Below are 23,716 nucleotides of genomic sequence, written 5' to 3' on the forward strand. Positions count from 1 at the left end.
CTGAAGCAAATCGAATGGGGTTTTCTGTAAGATATGGGCAATGAGTTATAGTTTCATACCCTGAAATTGTATTTGGATTGATTCACTATTTTTAAAGTTATCATTGCAGAGGGTCACATTGTATTTTTTTTTTTGGGGGGGGAGACATATGGTATATATGCCAACATCATGCTTTTTCTACTCTCTCTGTTTATGTGCTTTGGGTGCCAACTGTCACAGAAAACCAAATAGCATTGTATGTCCACAAGCCCTGGTACAGAGAGGGTATTTTTTTTTTCTTTGCATCTTTCCCTATCACATGTCAATCTTATTATGTTTCATATGGAAAACTTGCGCGCATTTGCTCCGGAGCGAGAGCACCGGTGCTTATAACACGTGAAAAGACGCGTCATATCCCCCTCCTTTGGGACAAAAATAGCTCTGCACAAAAAACATGGCTATGAATTCAAAACCCTCGCACTCCAAATGAAACTAGAATGTACCCTCTTTCTACTCCGTGTATTTCCCCCAAAAATAGGTTTGGGGAAATTAGGGCACTTTTCCTCTGAAATTCTGCTTCAAATCACCAAATCTTGAGTTTGTCTATGGCGGAGTACCCAAAATAAGCCATAATTTTCGGACATGCCCATATAAATCACAGACTGTACCACGGAAGCTTAGTGGAATTGTTTACCCTCGCACTTCAAAATGAAGTAGAATGTTTGGGCTCTTCAGTGATGTATAACTTGCTTTGATTGGTCAGAGAGAAATTAGGGCACTTTTCTTGTCAAATCAAAGAATGTTTTACAAAACTGCTTGTGACTTTGCTAAAGCGTGCGAGCTTTTGTGCTGTCCATTGTACACAATTCCCCTAATGCTTACGGACAACGGACGAGTGTGCGTAACAAACAATTGTGTTTGTGCTGTGAAACGAAGGCGGGAGAGTTCAAGTTATTCACAATTTTCGCTGGATATCATGCCTTTTGAATCGTCTTTCGTCCACATTATAACAGATTAGTCTTTATTAATATCCTGACAATCCTGCAGAGTGTATTACCACTTCTTTCAGAGCTAAATATTGCCAAATTCAAGGATCATCATGCGTATTTTGCTCTGCAGAGATGACTTGAGGTTGCAACAAGCCGTGCTTGAACAGACCATGGTTCAGTCCCATTAAATCAACAGGGGTGAATGAACCCATTATGTAGATACTGTACGCGTTGGTGTGTGTGCTCGTGAATGATCAACTTGTGTGGTGAAATGGAAATGCCGTTGTAGGAAATCTAGATTCCCGGTACTAAAAATACTAATATCATTTCATTATTAGCTGTCAGATAAAAAAAGAATGGCTTCCATGTTCATGCATTCTGTCCCTCCAGTAAGCACACGCACGGTTCTCCCGATTCCCGTACAATGGACGAGTCCGCCCCTTCCCATATTATGCTCGAGTGCACTCGGCTGTTGGCTCTCGGCGACTACGTGCACTCTGGTCTGTCAACCCTAAATGCGCGAAATCGTGCGAAAGTTTTCCATATGGTTCTAATAGCCTTTTCACATTATCTTTTTAATTCTTTCTCATGGATTCTTGAGTGCTAAATGTTGTATAACTGCATGTATCACCTCAACATCCAAGCATGTCTATATCCAAACACATATCTTTTTATTGAATAGTGAATGTATTTTGTGATAATGGTGATCATTCAGGAATGGCTGAGCAATACACACACACAAAAATAAAAACAAATATGAGTGTGACTTGTAAATTAAACTGGCCTGTTAATCTATTACTGAAATTGTAACAAAAGCCCCACACATTTCAAGAATTCTGTTGGTAAACACTTTGTGGGAGCATTTCCTTTCTCAAGTCAAAATCTTCCCACACTCCTACTTAAGAACATCAAGCCTTTTTCACTGCAAATGAAGCCAGAAACCAGTGTAAATACTTTTTTTTATGAATAGGACTGATCTCAATATTTTTGAAATATGTCTTTTGTTCCTGATGGAAAGAGGGAATGTCAATGTCCTTGAAAAGATGTCAGTGTCAAGTTCAAATATTTTCCTGACTTTGAACAAGAAACAAGATGTTTATCATTGATTTTGCTGTAAACACACAACAACAACAAAAGCCTGGTGGGTGAGATATCAAAGACGTGTTCAATGACAAAGAACAAACAAACAAACAAAAAATGGCAAAATACAAAGATTTCCAAACGCTGAACAAAGAATTCCACAAAAGCAAACAGTGGTTCCGGTAGAACAAAGGGTTCTTGCTTGGCAAAGCAAATAAACACATATTTGTGGTAACAATTTCTTGTGCTGTTTTTCACACCTCCAGCAATATGGGGGTGAGCCTCAAAAGAACCAGTAATGTGGCCACAATTCATATAAAAAATAAGGTGCCTATTATACATATGTTGCCTTCAGACTTTATTACCATTCCTTGACTCGCAGTGTGGCTTGGCAGCATTAATCTTCTTCAAGACCTGAGGACATAATTATTCCCATAAAAATTCAGCCTAATTTTCATTTAATAATTGTGTCCTTCAGCATTCTATCAATTTGAGAGAACAATTTATATATGTAGGGCTATTGCAATTTGAGAGAACTATCTGTATATGTAGAGCTATTAAAGTCAGAATAATACCATACTGAGTACATAAAGAAAGGATACTAAAGTTCCTAGAAAATGCACGCTTAACATATTAACCAATCCATTCTCTCCCTCCCTCCGTCTCCTTCCCCGTTTTATCTTTCCCCTTCTCTCTCTATCTCTCAATATATCTATAATTTCTATATCTTTCTCTCCCTCCCCTCCCCCCCCCCCATTTTTGGAAGGGGAGAGGAATCAAATTAGTAACACAATGAATTGTATCCATGCTAGGACAGCCAAATTCTCGCCATATGGATGACATGACTAAATGAGAGATTGGCATTCAGAGTTGTTTCATTAAAATGTATTTGGCCTAATTTTCTATTCAATGACTTGCATACATCTTAATTGCAGCAGAGGAATGGGGGGGGGGGGTGGGGGGCACAAAGCAGGTACAAGTTTCAGTTATATAATTATACATCTATTCAACAGCGTGAACATCATGTTAACACAAGAATTAAGAGGATTTGCATCAGCCACACATTTATGTAGAGTAATCACTCATAAACTCTTGTCTACTTTCAAAGCTTGTTCCACAATTATTTTGGATCGAGGCAGACAGACAGAGAGACAAAGGGATAGAGACAGACAAACAGAAGGAGAGAGGGGGGGGGGCAGGTTGGAGAGGATTTACTTCAGAGTAATTAATATCACACATTTACAAACAGGTGCAGCATTCTAAAATGTTCTCCAGATACTTAACTGTTATTCAAATGCAATCACACTGTTGCCAATAACTTTTGGTCTCACATGATTAATTGAAGCCTTTCCATACAGATTCTGAGCTATTCACACTTTAGAATATTTGAATTAGTTGCAAAAATAGCAATGAAAGAGAGAAAGAAGATATGAATGGATACCAAAACTTGGCAAACTCAGTCATCCACATTCCACACTATCATCAGCAGAATAGCATCAAAGACTTCCTCGAGAACACAAAAAGGTAGAATACTTGTGAACATCAATCAGCATCTGCAGACACAATGGCCCGAATTCACGAAGGTGGTACAAATGAAACCATGGTTTAAACCATGGACAAAAACCATGGAGCGCCAAGTGTCGCATGGAATATTTCGTTACAAAATCAGTCATTTCGTCGATGAAATGATTATTTTGTAACAAAATAACAACATTTTGTAACTAAATGAACATTTCGTCCACGAAATGATAATTTCGTTAACGAAACCGTCATTTTGTTGACGAAATGACCAATTTCGTAATGAAATATTCCGTGCGACACTTGGCACTCCATGGTTTTTGTCCATGGTTTAAACCATGGTTTCATTTGTACCACCTTCATGAATTCGAGCCATTAAGTTCGAAACATACGTGAGGGATGGCCCTAAGAATTGGCAATAATATTGGTATAATACGAGACCATGCAACCATGAGAATAACAGTTAGCTTCATTTCATAAATATCATTACATGAATGTATCATTAGCAGTCCAAACCAGCACCCCCCCCCCCAATATCTGTGAGAATCATCAAGTTAAAGAGTGAATGATATTCAGCTTGCAAAAATGTACCTGGACTATTTCATGCAATTTTCCTCATTTTCATATGGGTTGGGAAACCCCTACTGTGAAGGGTTTATGTTTCATTTCAACATTTTCACACATACCAATGTGTTTCATTTCCTTAATTTTTTTTTCTCTCTTCCTATTATTTTCCTCCTCTTTTCGACAACGGGATATTGTGACCAAATGAGGCAGAAAATGTGGCACTGAGTGTGAGTGTAATGAGATGGAATAATAAGGAGAGTCAGGGAGAGGTTAATATTTGTGTATATGTGCCTGCCGCCAGCATGCAGTCAATATAATGAATATGGGAAATCTGGTAGTGAAAGATTCAAATGAGTAATGTGTCGTTCACATACCTCTTTTGGGGTTTTTTTTTTTTTGTTCATTTGTTTGTTGATGTGATCTCTTTAGGCATATTGTCAAGTGATAGAGGTGTGACTTAAAATTTATCTTTACATACCACAATTTGACAAAGGGCGAATTATTGTCTGATTCTATGTGGTATCATTTTCTCCTCCATTCTGCCAGCTTGGAATTCTTTGATGTAAATGAGTCCAGTCTGCATCATATCAGCATCATGTATTCTCTCTTTCTTAGTACTGAGTATTCTGCAATGCATGATACAACCAGTTGTGCATTGTTTTTGTTGTTGTTGTTCTTTCAGCATACATAACATCATCAGTGACTTTAGTCCATTCGCTTGATAACTACACTAAAATTATCCCAAGGAATGTTTCTTGTTTTCCCCCATAAAGACAAAGAGTGTGTTACATTTGGTCAGATGGTATGGGGATCCATTTTTATTGCCACTGATGAGCAGGAAATTAACTGCCTTTTGTTCTCATCCACTGTTACTCTCTTACAGTTATCAGATGGCATGATAACACTCCTTTTTTCAGTCTTCTGCTAATAGATATTTGACATGCTGGCTCTGCCATGAATTTCTCAAAGCCATCAGTATTGACATTCATTTGAAATGATTTTATGATTGGTATTATGGAGTAGCTCAAACACCATGCAGCAAATCCTCATCACTAGACCTAGAGAAAGTCATCTTCATTAGAGCAGTGTGTTGTAAGGTTTATATGGTGATTGGGCATTTCACCTGTTCCTTTAAGATTTTTTTGCTTTACTTAGTTACTTTGCATCTATACATATCTACTGTAAAAGTGGATATTTTCATGTAATTTTTCACACTCAGCTTGGTAAGATGAGTTTCTCATGTTTTTAATTCTGCAGAATCAAGACATAAACTACTGGAACATATAGCAAGCAAAAATATTTGCATGTTTTTATTTTTTGCGCTAGTTTCTGGTTGCGCGATATGCGCAAAAATTTCAGCGCAGCGAAAAATTTCCACTTTTACAGTAATCAGCTCTCTTGCATTCACTCTCACACACACACATACACACTGTCCCTCTCTTTCTCTCTTTTTCTTTCTTTCTGTCATCAAAGTTCATTGCACTAATATAATTCTATCCTCTGCATAATCAAAGTGGGTGTCTTTGTGAGGCTAAGTTTTGATCACTTCCAAAACTTTATGTTTGTTTGTTTGTTTGTTTGTTTTCATCATTCTAACTTTCATATATAATATGCCACTCTTGTTATTGAATCCCACTCACTAACATTCTTTCTCTCTTTCTCTGACTTCTTTGTATTTATTTGTGTCGGTTCTGTTTGCTATTTTGTTATTGAGCTTGTTGTTTTCAATCACGGTTGAAGAGAAGGATGTTGTGTATTCTGTGTCTCAATATTTTATGAGGATTCAGTTTTGTCAAGATCAGAAATTTCGACATGCAAGCCCAAACGTGACATCACGAATACAAATGAATCAGTCACTTGTAACTTTCAAAAATATGATGATAGTGTTCTTTCTTCTTTTGTTTATTTCCACAGCAGAAGAATTTAAAGATATGTATCTTCGCCGCATTGCAAGCAACACCTCCAATAAGTAATTGTTCATTTGCCAAAATATGTGGCAAAATAACTTGTTTACATCCGATCACATAATATTTTGCAAGATATTCCTGAAGAGGCGGCTCTGATAATCACGCCTGTCAGGATGTGAGTGGGAAGACCCCGTTGTCAAGCGCAGACCCTGCCATTGTCCTTGGGTCGGTGGCTGGCTAATCAAAGGGTGCAGAGCGACAATGAAGTAGGAGGCTGTAAAATGCATTAAGCCTCCCATCCAATAATAAGTAGTCGGGCATTAAAGGTCGCACCTTCTTTACAGGTGATGCCACCAACAACCAGGTTATGCTCAAATTTTTTTTAGGAAAGGGGTGATGATGGGAGGGCATGGCACTGTGAATTACAAATGACAAATTCTGCATTGGCCATCATCCAACCATTGGTACAAACACCATATGAAGAGTTTGTTCGCAAAAACCGATAAGTCCATATTTGCCACTTGGAGATATTTGCGATTAAAGGTCAAGAAAAATAGAGAGAATAATAAGACAAATTTTGCTTCTTTTGATCATAACTTCAAAAATGTACCTTTATATGTAGTGACCAATATATCATTCAAAAGGTATTATTTTGTACTTTATGACAGAGACTGTACTTCAAAATCTTCAAAAATGGACTTATCGGTTTTTGCGAACAAACTCTTCATATTGCATTTTTCGCAGATTGGCACATATGTCTGAAAACTAATCTAAATGGAGAGAGATTAGCTGATCCCCATAATTCTTATTGTGTCATCAATGCTTCCTGTTGGACTGAGGCACACTGCTACACCTGAATGGGCTCGCTAACTTTTCAAATATACTAGGTCAAGTTTGGATGGATTACTGAATGCTGGAGAAAAAGTCTTGCAAGCCTGGGCACATACCATGGGTAAAACCAGCTCTCTGATTTGGCACTGAAAAGTTAATCATTCTTTCTTTTGCTTTTTTCTCCTTGAGCATTGATGATATCATCTCAATTGCTTTAAGATGACACCAAAACAATCAGTTATACATGCTCATAATCTATCATGAACACTAGTCTCGGGTGCCCTTGATGGGCTTTACATGGTGAGTTTGATATCAGATTATGCTTGAATTTATGTCTTTGTTAGACACCTCTATAATTATTTGGAAAACAGAACAACAACCTGCAGCCATGCTATCCATATTCATCTATACTGGTGTGGTTGTAAGGCAACTTGAATGAACAACATAAACACAAGACCTACATTTAAATAATCATGTACACCTTTGTATTCAGATAAGAAACATTCTTCACATTTTGGGCAATGATATACAGACCGTTTTAGTGCTATATCACTCCTTGTAATGTATGTGCATCACTACAATCGCTGTATGGTCCATGAGCTTTAAGAAACTAACACAATCTTTGTTCCCATTAAAGACAACTAAAGGACTTAAAGGGGGAAAAGAGTTGGAAAACAGTTTTGATTTTCTGTAATGAATAGTGAGTCTAGTGAATTCAGAAATGGAGAAAGCTGCACAGAACACGAACTTAAGAAAATATTTTGAAGAAAACTTGAAGATGACAAAATATGAAAGATTCTACATCCAAGTAAGAACTGCATGGACAGCTAGCATGACGGTAAATTTTGACACAAATCCACACAAGCAGTGATGCTGCAGGCCATTAAACAGATGGTCGTACAGCTCCACTCGGACAAGCGCAATTAACGGTAAACCAGTTTTCAAATTACGGGAGCGGCACAGAGTGTCACGGGTATGCTGCTCTGTGGCAGGCTTCGTGGCCGCAGGCGACGGTGCAGATCGACTACGGCGCCATCTGGTTTGACGATCATCGCAACAAAATATACTTCGGAGGGAATCTCATCATTTCTTGCCCTGCAGGACAATGTTCAGTCATTACAGAGAGGTTATGGAGTGCCCACTCTCGACTCACGATCAGAATGGAAAATTGCGTTGTCTCAAGGCAGTAGATGGCAAGGCTTGTGAAGAGCAAAATATTGAAATCAATAACCACCTTTCTGACGGCAAGGCATCTCTATAGACTCAAGTATGCAGAGAGATATATGAACGCTTTCCTTATACTTCAGAGTACAGGAACATCACAATAATAGGCCAGCATCTCCTTTCAATAGGAAATGTGCACACATACCACATAACTTTGGGAACTGTAGAGCTACTTGTAATAAGACAAAATAGGACAGAATGTGTTCATTATGAGATAATGGGGTTTTAAGTATGTGACGTTGTTGAAGATAGTTGTCTTTGGATCCCTGTCCATACAATGTCAGCACAACTGTCACATAAAAAGGCAAAGGGAAAAAAGGTACTAACAGTTTTAAATTTAGACTACATGAATGCTGCTCTGGTTCTACACCCAAGATGAGATCTGCCATTTGATTCATATGAATGATTTGGCATCAACATATCATCAGCTGAGAATCACAAGGGTGCTATACACTGTAAAAGTGGATATTTTCGCACGACTAATTTTTCGTGCTTGGCCGGGTAAGAAGAGTTTCGCATGTTTTTCATTCCGTGGAATCAAGACATCAGCTACTGGCACGCAAAAATATTTGTGTGCTTTTATTTTTCGCGCTAGCTTCTGGTGCTTCTTCTGCGCGAAATGTGCGAAAATTTCAACACCGCAAAAATTTTCCTTTTACAGTATTGCCTTTGAAGATTTGAGTATACATGTAAATATAAATGAAACAATCAGTTTTCATGAAATATAAGGTTTACTAAATCAAAGGTGGGTAGATTTACCCTTGTGTTTTTGATTTTTAATATTCTGAAAATGAAAATAATTAAAAAAATTGACACCATAATGAAGAACAGATTGAGCTCTACAACATGAAACCAATAACTCAATACTGACCCAACATTGTGATAACACCCCTCTGGTTCTAAGCCAATGATAATATGTCTATCCAAATTGTATGCTCTAACAAAAATGAGGGAAAATGCCAGGACAAATTTTCCACCTTTATCTCAAAAGCCAATCCCCCAGTGAGGTCATCACTTATATCTGATACCAATGGACACACTCAGATGAATACTCTTTTATAACTTGGATGGACAGTTGACTGATGGCCAAATTTTATGCACCAAGATTTCACAGGATCTTATGATGTAAGGCAATTTACCTGCAGTGTCATGAGTTGGTCTGTCCAGCGGCAGCCATCCTTGTAGAACTGGCATCTCACCATCAGCATCTGGATATCCCCCGACATCTTGTCATCTGGGTAGATCTGCAATCGAAAAATGGCAAGCAATTGATTGGAAAGAACTGTTCTTCTGAGTAAAGAAAATCTGAAAGCATCACTTTTTTATAGTCATACATTACATAGAACTGACATTTGTCATCAAGGTGACTGGACAAAGATTTTGATTTTTTTTTTCATGAAATTCACACCAGTACCCCTGACATTCCATCATTTGTGATGAAATATTTTTGGGGGTGTTGACAAACACCACAGCATGACTGAATGTGGGTGTATGAATAGTCACACTTTTTAAGGACAAAGGCAGACATGCGGAACACGTTCATGAACATGTGTATGTGTACACATTCTGTACACATGATTGTAAACACAACATGCACACTCACACACACACACACACACACACACACACACACTCACACTCACACTCATACAACATAGAGAAAACACCATTCGCAAATGAGGGTATGAAATACCTACTAAAATTGCTTTGATATCACAGTTGGTTGCTTTTTATAGTTTGCAGTACACTTCATTTTATGTTGCTTATTGATACAGAGAGATGAATAACAACTGCAAATCAAAAATTCATATTTTATCTGTGCATGCAACATCCTCTCAAAGAAAGCATTACGTAAAAATATATACATTCAAATAAATACACATTAAAAACAAAAAATCCCAGTTCTTTAAGTTGAGAAATATAATAAATAGCTATGGCAATGCTGGTCTGAATCACAGGTCATTAATTCTGTTTCAGTCAATCTCTAATGAAAAAACAACAACAACTTATTATGTGTGTCAAAGGTCATGCATCAGCCACACTGAGTAGACACAGGCAGGACATAATTAGAACTCTAAACTGATATAGAAGGCATGCTAAATAAACAATGACAGTGACCAAACGTCCTTACTTTCTTCACACAGGATGTAAAGACAGACATCTTCCTCAGTCTTCTCGGTCGAGATGGAAACTGACTGAAATCTTTTATTTGAAAAACGGGAACAGTAAGCAGCAGATATTCCTGGCGTACCGCTAATGATCCAGTGAGCAGGGTACAGCAATATAGTGGGCTATTTGCGGCTGACTAATCAGCAAAATGTTCACTTAATGTCCTTCCGTGATTATGATCACTCCTGAAACGGGAATTAGATGTGACGCACCTTGGAGATACTGTATGCACGAAAGACTTTAATTACATTCCTCCAGCTCTCAGCGGCAAAATGGGTAGATTAAGTATCGATTCTCTTTATTTGCAAGGTTAAGATAGGATTCACGACAATGGATGCCAACAGCAAAGAGAAAAATGGCACACACCTGCCAAGCAATCATATGACCACATTTCATTCATGACTTGCGATAATATCAACACAATGCTTTGGGAATGCCATAAACAATATCTAAACATTTGATGAGCTTTTAATTTTCTAGTTGGACCATCTGAAGGATATGAGACACTGACAAGCACAACAGTCACACTGGCCAGACTTGGAAATTTTGCAAACAGGCATTATGTGCACTCAGAAAGAATGCTACTATTGTAAGTCACTGCAGACATCCAAGAAGTTTCTTTTCAAAATATAACAAACTAATTTGATGATTGGAAAATGTACCAATCCAACACTCATAGTCGAATCATATGCTAGTTTGGTCCAGTCATGTTAATCCAGAAATACACACTAAGTTTCTTGATTTCACTCCAGCTCATATATGGAGGAGATATGATCTGACCGTTTTTAAAATGTCAATGAGAATGATTGATACACCTTGTCTTGTTGACCCTAGAATGACCTCAGAATTGACCCTAAAATGATCTCAGAATTGAACCAAGAAGCAAAATAATAGCAGTCTTACCTAGCCAGTAATTCAGAAAAAATTGGTCAAACTACTAGTGGATCAGTGAATGTGTATCCACACACATCACTAGATTATAAATGAGGTGGCACTATTAAAGTAATCTTCAAGGCATGCACACCTTCTGGCTGACAGAGCAACGCTACTGAGAAGAATTCAACATTCAATCCTGCCCATGCCCATGGAAACTTTTCACTTACACATTCAAGTGTAAATATGCTCCCACAGCAATTCCCCCACCTCTTTTATCTTATCCCTGGAGGAATTCCTGTGATCAGGTTCAGACATTACTCAAATGCTAATGGGAGCAAGTTTGATTTCTCTCATTCTAAAGAACGACACCCACTCACAGAGAAAAGGAGCCATCATGATACAGAAATATTGAAGTTGAAAGAAGTGCTTGAAGGAGGGTAAGGGGTAAAGATGATGCTATACCAGCACCTTATCTTCAGTAGATAGCAAAAGACTGTCTTCTGTCTGTCACCAAACAACAACATGTACACACGCGCGCACACGGACGTACACACATACATACACACACACACTCTCTCTCTAATGTGATAGCCTAGATTGGGGACTCGGCTGAAATGCAGGGAAGCTTTTAGACCTAACAGCCAGACAATATCCCGCACAAACACACACACACACATACACACACACACACACACACACATGTATCTCTACTATGGGGGTGGGGGTAAAAGCACTCCAAACACATCAACGTCAAATGAAATCCAATACTGGGCCTACCAGCTACCTCCATCAAAATCTCGATACGACATATGCAATATGCAGGGGCGGTGCAGCCACCGTGTCTTCCCCTAACTCTTGCTACTTTACTCTTGCTACTTTAGCAGGTGCATCCGCACCAGCAGAGAAACTGTTGCTTTAACTGGCGAGTATACACACCTCACCTCATGGAGGACTTCCTACGGTGTTGGCAAATGAGCTCAAAGATGCATCAGCATGAATACATGGCTAATTTTAAATGAAGGCATTAAACAACGACAAATCATCTGTGGAAATTGTTGCACAATCTGACAAATAATGAAGCCATTATGAGCCCTTGTGACAATTTGAATGATGGTTATTAACAACATGGACCTTGTAAGCCACTCAAGATCTCCCTAATGTTTCAGAGGATTGTGGCTCCTTCTGCACAGTCACCCTCATTATTAAGTCCATGAAATGTTGCTTAATCCATCAATATCATTTAAAAAAAAAAACAAACATTAGTTTTCTGGCTGAGAGGAAAAAAAAATGTGATAATTGATAATTCCCTTTTAATATCAAATAACCGTATTAAATTACACTACAGGAGAAATAGAGCATTGTAGTGTCTAAAATCTAAAGAGGAAGTAAGTGATCAAATCATAAGACACAACAATTTATGATACTGGTAATATGGGGCCCCGAAACATGAGCTAAAACACCAAGTTCGCTAACTACTGTGCCAAGTGCTCTTATACTGTGTAGATGGTGCATAGATGCTATGCAGTGATGTAGGCAATTAACATCCCCTTACCAAGTTTCACCAGCTTCACATGACAAAAAAGAGAATTGAAATGCACATGAACTGGAATATTCATGTTGACAGAAAGAAGTGCAACCCACTGATAGAAACGTACAAAATAAGGTATATGAATCAAGCATCCATTGAAAAAAAAAATAGAAAGAAGAAAAAGGTGATATGATGAGTAGTCACAGCACAGCCAATTGCAAACACTGAACTCTGAAAGACCGCAATCACAAAGATATCCACGGCCCTGGAGTGTTCTATCCGCCTATCTGTGGCAATCTCCTTGAAACAGACACCGAATAACTCTGATTACTGGAAGTGTATTTACACCAAAAGGAGGCACATCAATCATATTGACTCCTCAATCCTATTCTGATATGAAACAGGAAAAGGAGTCCAGCCCAAGACCCTCCCTTCTCTCCAATTGGCAGTAGAAAATGATAAGAACGCACACAAAAAAGAAAGACTCCAATGCCAGACACCACTCCTGGAGTGATAACCCAAGGCGGACGGCGAAAGGTCAGCTCTTGTCCACTCCCGCTCGGGGCAGATTTGATGATGTCCCACAGCTCCTCCGCAAACGAGGATGTTTTGGTGAAGATGTCGATGGATTGAGGAATGGGGGAGTGGAGAGCTTTAGGGAATGTGTCTTACCCCTCAGCCGCTTCTCTCTACAAATGATGAGAGACCGGCGTTTAAGCTACCATCACCTTTCAGTGGTGGGGGGGGGGGGGGGGAGGGGAGAAAGTCTGCTCGCATGTGCATCGATGCCGCACATCTGGATAGTAGCTTTGTCATTATTACCTACAAAGATCAAATTTGTCCGACCTTTAAGGAATATGGGTTGCTCAAGCTCACGCTAAAATGCAAGGTAAACTTCAGACCTTAGCTAAGTATGTGGAAGTGAAATGTGTAGTCCACAGGCAAGATTATTGGATATTATTTGTAATTCTCTGACATGGAATAAAACACTATGAAAGGAAGAGGTAAGGAAAAAATACAAATGTTGAAAAGAGAGGAAGATTTATGGAAGGTGTTTTTTTTTTTATGGATACAAAAAACCAGACAATAAAACAGTGTGAAAATATGTGCTGAAGACATACCAAACAATAGCATGAATAACCTTTGAACATAGTCAGAAGGTTATGCAACAAAGAAAGAGGTCAAATAAAATCATGACAAGGACGAAGCATGCAAAGACGGGCGTGAAAATAATGTTGCATCTGGAGGGATCAGATACTCCTGACAAAAGGCGAGTAAATATTTCTGGAGAATTGTCTATTTATGGAAGAGAGTGGGTTGTGAATTGTGTATGTGAGTCAATCATGGGTATACATCAATCAGTCAATTATGTTTTTATCTTTTCAAAGCTCACATGACACATTTGATGAAAATGTCCCAGGAAGTAACACATAGTACTACCACTAAGGACTGTACCATCACCTCAAACAGATTTTTCATTTGTTTTGTAATGCATCTACTATGAAAAACTATACAAACTTCCTTCTGACAGAGTAAATGCGATTGCATTTTTTAAATCTAATTGTGTTGTTGTTTCGGTTTCTGTAATCTCGCAGAGTTGGGACAATATACTCGGCCACTATCTGCTGAAAGCTTGTAACTTGCTGACATTTGAAAACAGTAGGTGTTAAAACTTTTTTTCTGTAGCTCTTTCATACTAAATGCCATTATAACTGCTAACTGTAACTCATAAACTTGATTTCTAAAGGGAAACAAACGTTTGATTGTGTTGAACAATGAGCCTTTCTTTTATCATTGCTCTATATAAAGTGAATTAAAAAGAAAAAATCATGAAAATGCTGTTTGAACAGCCACAATGGGTGTACTGCATATGGTCAAGTTGAGAATGGGTCACAAACAGAGCAAATATATATTTTCCCTATCATTTCCTGCGCTGTAAATCAACTCCAATTCTCCACAATTTCCACAGAGAGGTAATGTAATTACCTGTCTCCAATGTCACCGCCAAAGATGACACACGTCCACAAAATAACCCACAAACACAATCTCAGATGTAATTACCTTCAATTTTTCCCCCATACCTATTCACCTAACCCCTGCTACTTTATATAACCCCATCGCGTCTTGTACCCATCCAATAAACCCACCCATATACACAGAAGCAATGTAATAACCATTCCTGTTATCACCATAAAGTTAAGACAAAGAGTGCATTGAACTCCAATTGATGAACTCTTCCTCTCTCCTTCTCTCTCTCTTTCTCTCTTCCTCTCTCAAAAACAGACTTTAAGATGGACAAAGGGCATTTTTTGACAATGTCACAATTGTGCGCAATACCGTGCATGGACTTTGATTGAACTTTCATCCACCCCGAGAGGTTTTATGCATCTTTTATGATATTGGGTCACAATTTTTGTGAATACCTGAAAAAGCAGTTGTTCTTGCATGAAAGAAAGAAAATCCCAATCCAGTTGTGGATAGTCAAACAGTTGGACAAAAATGAAGTAGTGGTTTTGGTATCATTTTTTCCTCTTTTTGTGGTTATATTTGTCCCAAAATCCTATTCAAAGCAAAACAAAAGTTCTATAGGCATGACTTCATCTAGTTCCATCCCTCTTGTAAATGGGTACACATATATGACCTACATACCAGCAAAGCAATGGCAATTATATGTTCAGATAGCATTTAATCTGAATTCATGGCAACAAACTATTGTATATCATACACACAAACACAGACACACATGTACATATCAAAGCTAACCAAACCTGAAACTCTAAACTGGACAATATTTTACAAATTCGTGCAAAAGAATAGCGAGGTGGAAATCACTTGCCTATAAATCTTGAATATAAAACAAAAGACTCAGAATTGCATTCATGAGAGAAACTATCAAACTACACACAAAAAGATTGCGAACTGATAAATTACTGGGCAAATTACAATTTCTTCAAAATGATGTGTAATTTACATTTCTCATTTGATCAAAATGATTGTGTGATACATCTGGGTTGTTATCTTTTTATACTTACCTCTACTTTCCTTGCAATATCACTAGGTTTGACTTGACATTTTCACATACAAAGTGTACTAACAACACCACAAATATAACAAAGTATGCTAGGTAGGCTAAAGCCATTTTAACCCTTCACTATGTCCATTTGGACACAAGGATTGAGTCAAATCTAATCTAACCTTTTTTGCACCAGAGACGTTAGAAAGTGTGTACAACACACAACTGTGTCAGTCAGCACTGAAGGTGCACAAAGGGTTAGACATAGTTATACCATAAAGGTGGAAGTTTTTGCAGATTTCACACAACATAAAACTAGAGAGAAAATAAGAGCCATCAAATAATTTTGTGTGTGACTTGTACAAATATCTTTGATTCCATGGAATTAAAAAATGAGAAATTTAATTTAGTTGACTGAGCGTAAAAAAAAAAAAATCATGCAAACATTTCCACTTCTACAGAAGACCATTCCCCCCCCCCCCCATCTCCAAAACTGAGCAAGCAGATAATTCCAATGATATGACTCCTTCCATTTCTATATAAGGTGGTAAATGTACGACTGAAATGGACATACTGCCACACACACCACATTGTAGCAAGAGGTTTGGCAAACTTCACATCACCCACATACCTTGGCATAGTCCAGTGGTAACCGATCCTCCGGGCATTCAAAAACTCCAGCACTGTAGAAAAGAAACACCAAAGAGAGAGCATAGAGAAAGAAGAGAAAAAATGATTAGATACTGAATGACAAGTTCCAAGTCTTTCAAGAGATATTTTTCAATATATATCATACATAGTAATACCAACATCCTAATAAGATATCTTCTCACCTCTTACTCTGGATGCGACTCTCCATTTGAGCTAGCTCAAAAGGAAGTCATGATGCCTACTTTTTTTAATCTTTTGTTTTGAGATTCTCTGAAAGAACTTATTGATCAATAATTGCCATTTTGATCTATTATTCATTTCTCAGGTTTAAATGTCACCACAGATTTATCCATGCACGACTGCTCATAATAAAGATTGGTGTGGAATTGGTGTTTTCCAAGAAAAGGATAAGTTATTAATCAACAATGTGTTTTCGAAAATTGGTATGAAGTATCTCTTTATATTCTATCGCAACATTGAAAAATAGTCAACAACACGGCTAAATTCAATAACTGTCAGCAAACCCAATCTTCACCATTCAGATTTTAAAGGGATGTATAGTTTTGGTCAAGATGGGGCTTCAAGTTTCAAGCTTTTTTGTGTGTGTGTTTGAGATAATGAGAAACCAGATTATGGAATATGAAAGAGCATACAATTCTAAGAGGAATTGAAAGTTTATTTGATGAAAATTGGTTTTGAAATGGCTGCTTTATCCAAAACAAAGTGGTCCTGATAAAAGGTGGGACCCATCTTATATTAGACCACTTTGTTTTACTTTGGATGTCTCAGCCATCAAAAACCGATTTTCATCAAATAAACTTTGAATTCCACTCAGCATTGTATTTTCTTTAATATTTCATAAATGGTTTCTAATCATCTTGCAAGAAGTTAAATTCTGAATCCCCATGTCAACCAAAATTATACCATCCCTTTGATACACTACAGTCAGCCATTACCACGGCAACATGTTACAACAAGCCAAGAGTTTATAAAAAAAAAAATAAAAAATACACTGAACTGAGGGAAAATCATTCTTTGAAGTTCTATTTTCGGTGTCTTCTGAAGTCACAATGAGAAGGTCTGTCAGTCGAGTCAGTTCCACTGATTTCTGTGGGAACAGAGTGTGCACAAAAATGTGGCATTGCATTTGTCAAAAATTGTCCAAATAAATTGAATTGCTCTCACTACAGATAGCTGTAATACAAAGATCAGCAAAGAAAGAAGAAAATCAGTTCCATGACAGAGATATAGACAAAGAGATTGCTTGTCTGTGATGACGAGTCTGAGAAAACCGGGGAGAAATGGATCCAGCTTGAGAGGAAGGAAAACAAATATGGCTAGAAATGAACATGATAACAAGATATGGGACATAACAAAAGTTTTCTTCTACATATTTTCCAGCAGTTTCACAAGTGGAGTAGGGGCCATTAGCATACATATTCCTCCGATCATTTTTCCAAGGCGTGTTATATGTATCCATGTTGGGAGTGGTTCCCTTCAAGTTTTAGTGGTGCTGACAAATGCAAGGCAGACATTGGGGGATTAATGTCACTGTATATTGGAGGCATGGAGTGACTAGGGTCTAAGACAGATGGAGGTGGTGGGGGAGGGGGTTGGGAAGAGAACCGCTGAGCCGCTACATCAAAAGCTGCAACATCAGGACACATGATCCTTCGACATGCCGAGGTAATGACTCATGTTCAGTCAATTAAGACATATCAAAGAGAATCAAATCATTTTCCCCCTCTACCTCTCTCAGGTATAAATTCTTCTGGACATGTTTTTCTCACCTCTTCAACTGACACCTTCTTTCTCATTTGTGTGTGTATGGGAATAGCTTGGGAACATCTAACCAGTACTTCCTGACATGTCTACCACTTTTTCTTTTCTTGGCTGTCACCACTTACATGTATCTATCCAATAAGCCCAATCTGTCCAATATGTCTTCATTCATTCATTAAAAATCTATCTTTTCATCTCTTTACTAACTGTCTGTGTTTTTCATATTCATGAAATAATTGATAAATAGCACTGTAGGAGGGAATAACTCACATATCATCTATAAGTATCATTTGCCAAGAGGACAGATGCATATGATTCCCTCTAATGCACACTATGTAAATTCTGTATCATACTCCTTTCTACCACATCATCCAACTGAGGATCTTTCCCAATACCCCCCCCCCCCCCCAATTAACCTGCTGAGGATGAGTCCCGAGTATACTCGGGCAGGTGTTCATGGAAAATGTGTGTTGTAGCAAAATCAGTCCATCCTCAACGGGTTAATTCCTCAATGGTAATAAGTTTGTGTCTTTCTGTCTTATGATTTAAAGGTACTGTTTACCATTGGGAGTGGTGATTTAAAGCCCAAAGAAAGTTCTGGTACGCCTGCAAAAGTTGTCAAATTTTGCTCCAAAATGTGAACGTATGCCTAGGAAATGTGCGGAATAACGCTGTAATAACAAGATATTCGATGGGTCACGACGAAAATGGGAAATATTAACCAAAAACGTTCAGTATCAGAACTTACCCGAACGGGGTCAGGCTAGACTCGGACTCGGGGATAACTCGGCCTCGCTTTGCTTGACGGCGGGGGATGAGTTGTATTGGTTGTCACTCTGGATTGTACAGTGTGGTGTACTATGCATATGGGAGAGGCCTGTATAAACTACATTGTCGTTCTGCTACTCGCAGTAATGGTCCGAGTTGTTACAACGCGCGCATCAAAAACCTCTTTGGCGCGCATGCAAAATTAGTGTGCGCCTCTCAAGCACCTCTAAAAACAATCAAAGACGCTTGATAAACAACAACAAAAACTTCAAAGATCGCGCATCTCAGCAACTGAAGTGATGTGCGTATACCATATATGCTTGAGGACCGCGCGCTGTCCATTTGTTTTGTACAGGATTAGCACGCACTTTCTTGTCTGCTCATCAAGGCCTCGTTTGGTACCCGTAGTATAGAGTACTGATGAACTGATGAACACGAACTGTGTGTAAATTGTCTGAAATAGGGCCGAGTTTTCCCTGACACCGAGTTAGTCTGGAGCCTTCTGGAATAAAAGTCGGTCTACCGACTTTTATTATTTTTCTCAAAATACTCCAAAACGACTCATCATTCCGGCAAACCGCGTCAGCCAGGTAAGTTTCTTTGTAGACTCTTTCGATATATTGCAAGCAAATATGAAATAATGCCAGACGGGTTCTCAGGCCCTTACCAGAACTTTGTTTTCACTTTAAAGAAAAATGTTTGAGTTTACATATTTGATGCATATGTGTAGGTCAGTTATATCACAGAACATCACATCATATAAAAATTTTGCAATAAAGCCTAAAATAAAAGGACATATCACTATTTTTCTAACTAAACCATGACTATAGATGGTTCAGTCTAGAAACATTTCTATTATAACTATTGTTCATATTTTGCACATTTAACAATACTTTAAAACATTACTCATACTGATTCAAATTTTTACATTGGTCGTTTCTATCCCTAACTCACATTATAGAACTATTTTGAAGCACTAAATCTGGGTTTTTGTTTCATCTACAAAAGGTAAATAATGCCTTTAAGTCTTCTATGCCCACCACATCTATTACTGCAAAACCTCTTCCAGCCATACGCACCTACTGAACTCTTTCAATAAAAAGAGTAAACTTATTGGAATCGAGAAAAACAGACAAAGATTAACAGACAGACAGACAAACAGATTAACAGAGAGACAGACAGAATAATGAGAGTGAAAGAAAGTTGACAAGCTGGAAAGAAAGGGAAAACATGAAAACTTCGATATCAAAGGTTTCACAATACATCACACCATGACCCTACACAGATATGACAAGATGCCTTCTTCGATAGCATCTCGGCGGCTGGAATTTCCAATTTACAGCCCGCAATCCCTCCCAGCGGCCAGAATCAGTTTTCTTCATGGCAGATTAATCGCCGCGGATATTGGCACCTGACAGTGCTATGCGACGGGATTGGACGGCTGAAATACAGTGGGACGAGAAGCAGGCTGAGAGAGAGAGATAGATATAGAGAAGAGGGTAGATGGAATGAGCCATCCTATACATTGGTGATTAATACGGGCAAGATTTGTTGGGATTAACTCTTGTTTATTTTCTTCCACAATGAATGAATGATGACACATTTGGCAACTGACACGAAGTTTTCTTAAAGGGATCAGTTTAAAGAAATTGTCATTCTCATCCTTGCAGATATAACATTACATCCTTTTGGTCTCGTGTAGACTTTGGGCCGAGATGCTCAGTTACCATGGAATGAAGTTGGTTTCAGTGCACCGGTGCATTCAGTGTATCTGCTCAGTGTATCTGCTCATAAGATGCTGAGAGATTTGTTTATTGAATAAAGATTAAGTGTCCTTACTCGAGCATCATGGAAGATTGGTTCAGGTATCATGTATGCTACCGCTCCTGTGAAATACAATCATATACAGAATATATCATCTACTCATCTAATGAAAAAAGTGTACCAAGAAGAATTTTTCTTTCTGTTTAAGAATCTTAAACCCGGGACTTTGTACATCGTGACCTACCGTTCATATGTAAACATTGTGTGCTTGTTATGTACAAGTTGATTGGCTTTTTAGTCATTTTATGTAGTAAATCAATTCTCAGGAAAATGAATATCTGGAGGAGGGAAACTTATATCCACAAGAATTAAATTCCAGAAAGGTAATCATTAATTGTATGTCACCATTACACTTTCAAACTATGTAAACCTTGGGATGTAACTCTTTTGAGTTCTCTTCAGGTTCAGCAATTTTAGCATGGCTGATAGCACACAAGAGTATTTACCTACACATTGTTGAAATGTCACAATACTTTTTTTCACAGATGTATCAATGTATCATGACAAAGAGACGGCGGCTTATGCGGGATGTTTACGTTACTCTCAAAGGCTGAGGGAGAAACTAGAATTTTGTAGTTGTGCCCATAAGTATACTGGCTTTGGGCAATTAAGTATAAAATGTCTATAAACCAAGACCACGTAGTCTTGTGGTCAGACACAAAATGAAAGATATGAAAGAGCAGCTTGCATGTGCAGGTATTTGGAATATAATGCCTTACACTGCATGTCTTCTCTACCTATAAAATGACAAAGTTAAAAAAAAAAATAGAAAATAAAGTTTGAATTATGTTGAATTGAATTGAAAAAAAAAGAGAAAACGGTGCCAAATATAACTTGTAGTCAATTGCTTCACAGCTGTGGTTTTCTCTGTTTTTCTCAAATCTTAATCCCCACTTCCATAACCATTACTTTCAAATCAACCCTTGCCCTTTCTTAACCTTGTTAAGTCTCACATGCCAGAGGCTGACCTCTGACATATTTTCATTGCTGAATTATATGATTTCAAAACTAGCATACTACCGATTACCCATGAAATTGATGCCTTTTTCACTTACCCTGAAAAGACTGAAATGAAAATATTACCAAAAAAAAAAAAAATAGAATCTAAATCACTTTGCAACTGACATCAATAGCTCTGCTGATGTCTATTTCCTTGTTGTTGTTGTTGTTGAGGTTTTTTACGTTTTGTCTTTGAAAAAAAAAATTTCAATGGAGTGTTCTAAAAGTCATCATCATATAAATCACATGACATTGTCATGTGTCCCTGATTTCCAATGGATACAGAAGTTAGCTGTAATGCCATTGTTCATCAAAACATCACAATTTAACATGTTGGAGTCGTCTGTCTCCAGAGTTCAAATATAAAAGAAAAAGAGGGGCCAAGTTGTTGAACTCTCATGCTATGTAGACAGCCTGTGACCTTTTTAGAACATACATTTCCTCATGACATCATGGCACCTCAAAATAACATTAATTTTCTCTGCCTAACAGTGCCTTTATGTGAAAAATCTTCATATTCCACCAGAAGTTTTTGAAAGCAAACAGTTGATATCAGCATAAGCTTGAGTTTTATTGATTATTGAAAACAATGATGACATCATAATATTACAGTTATTTATGCCATTGACAAGTTTAAGGATACTATCATCCATGAAACCATGTATCATTTTGTAGCTGTATGACTTGAGAGAATTAAAACCATCTTGATGACAAATTGACAAAAGGCAAAAGTAGATACAAGTCTTCACAATCAATCAAGGACTTGGTCGACGGTGAAGATTTCATGATACCACCAAAGTCAATGCATTGCAACCACACTTTGGGGATACTGATCATATGTTGAAAGCAGTGAGAAACTTGCATACTATTTTTATAACCAGGACGTGACAAGAGTATTCATATCTTGGTGACGTGCGTGCCACAGAGGAGTCTGAGACACAAACTATTTCCAGGTCTACAGCCCTGCAGCCATCCTCGCTCCCTGGATTGCGCTAAATAAACCCTCAGTATGAATGTCAAGTCCAGGCGCTGGCCTTATTATGACCCATATGCAACTACCCAAACAAATAGTCCATTTTCCACTCCAGCAAACCTCTATGCACACTTCACAGCCGAAAACATCGGCAGGCACAAAGGGACGGAGGGAAAAATCTGGTATGGGCAAACATCTGTTCTCTGTCTGATACAGAAATATCTCAGAATACACATCGACACAATGTATTGCTACTGTGTATTTCTTAAACTTTACGTTAAAGAGGTTTCCATTTCTGATGAGCTTTCTATGGAGTTCTTGATTACTTTCTATCAAAGTTTCACTATTGTTGTATACTCTGTTCATCCCACAATGTATCATCTAAATTCTTTCTTTGCCAAAAAAAAAAGAGTGAAGTGCATGTTGTTATCAGAAAATTATATCAATATATCTGAATTTAATTGAATTGAGTTGAATTGGATTGAATTGAAAGTTATCAAACATGCAGAGGAGCTGCATGAATATACCAAGTTTGAAATTGTAAGATGAAGATGAGTATTCCTTAAATTTTACCAGATGCACACAAAGGATAGTATGTTCATGAAGCTGAAATGCTACATTCTCATCACGTCTACTGTAGGAAGGGGCTGCATGGAAGCAGGGAGATAAGAGAAAACTTTAGTCTCACCTCCCTGATGGAAGTGGGTAGGGAGGGGTGGATCAGGGAGGTGGATATCTCTTCCACCTCCCTGGGTGGATGGAGCTTGGAACCAGCTCCTTGTGATGGAATGGGGAGTGGTATCAAGATTGGGCCACATTAGTGTCACATGACTTCAAGGCAAACAATTAAGATGTCTATCACTGATAGAAGCCTGAGACTTGACACCCAAGTTGACCTTATCAGGTCTGCCTCATTAGAGTGACAGGCTAGGTAGGAGGAGGCAGAATTTTTTTGATGTATTCATGCACCCCTGTCTTGCCAGCCCACTTAATCAACACAGGCAGATAAGTCTCTCCTTGAGCTTCCAGTAGCTGAAA

At 38.1% G+C, this 23,716-nt stretch overlaps 1 protein-coding gene across 1 annotated transcript in view; it reads right to left on the reverse strand.

Annotated features, from left to right (window-relative positions):
- LOC140227656 (TNF receptor-associated factor 4-like) overlaps nucleotides 1-23,716 on the reverse strand; it is a 107,744-nt gene that overhangs the window by 16,606 nt on the left and 67,422 nt on the right. Inside the window, exons 2-3 of the mRNA XM_072308072.1 lie at nucleotides 16,313-16,364; nucleotides 9,235-9,339 (exon numbers count right to left, since the gene is read on the reverse strand). Of these exons, the coding sequence (XP_072164173.1) occupies nucleotides 9,235-9,339; nucleotides 16,313-16,364 (157 nt within the window). The remainder of the gene's footprint in view (nucleotides 1-9,234; nucleotides 9,340-16,312; nucleotides 16,365-23,716) is intronic.

This window comes from Diadema setosum, chromosome 4 (genome assembly GCF_964275005.1).
Source record: "Diadema setosum chromosome 4, eeDiaSeto1, whole genome shotgun sequence".
Classification (NCBI taxonomy): Eukaryota; Metazoa; Echinodermata; class Echinoidea; order Diadematoida; family Diadematidae; genus Diadema; species Diadema setosum.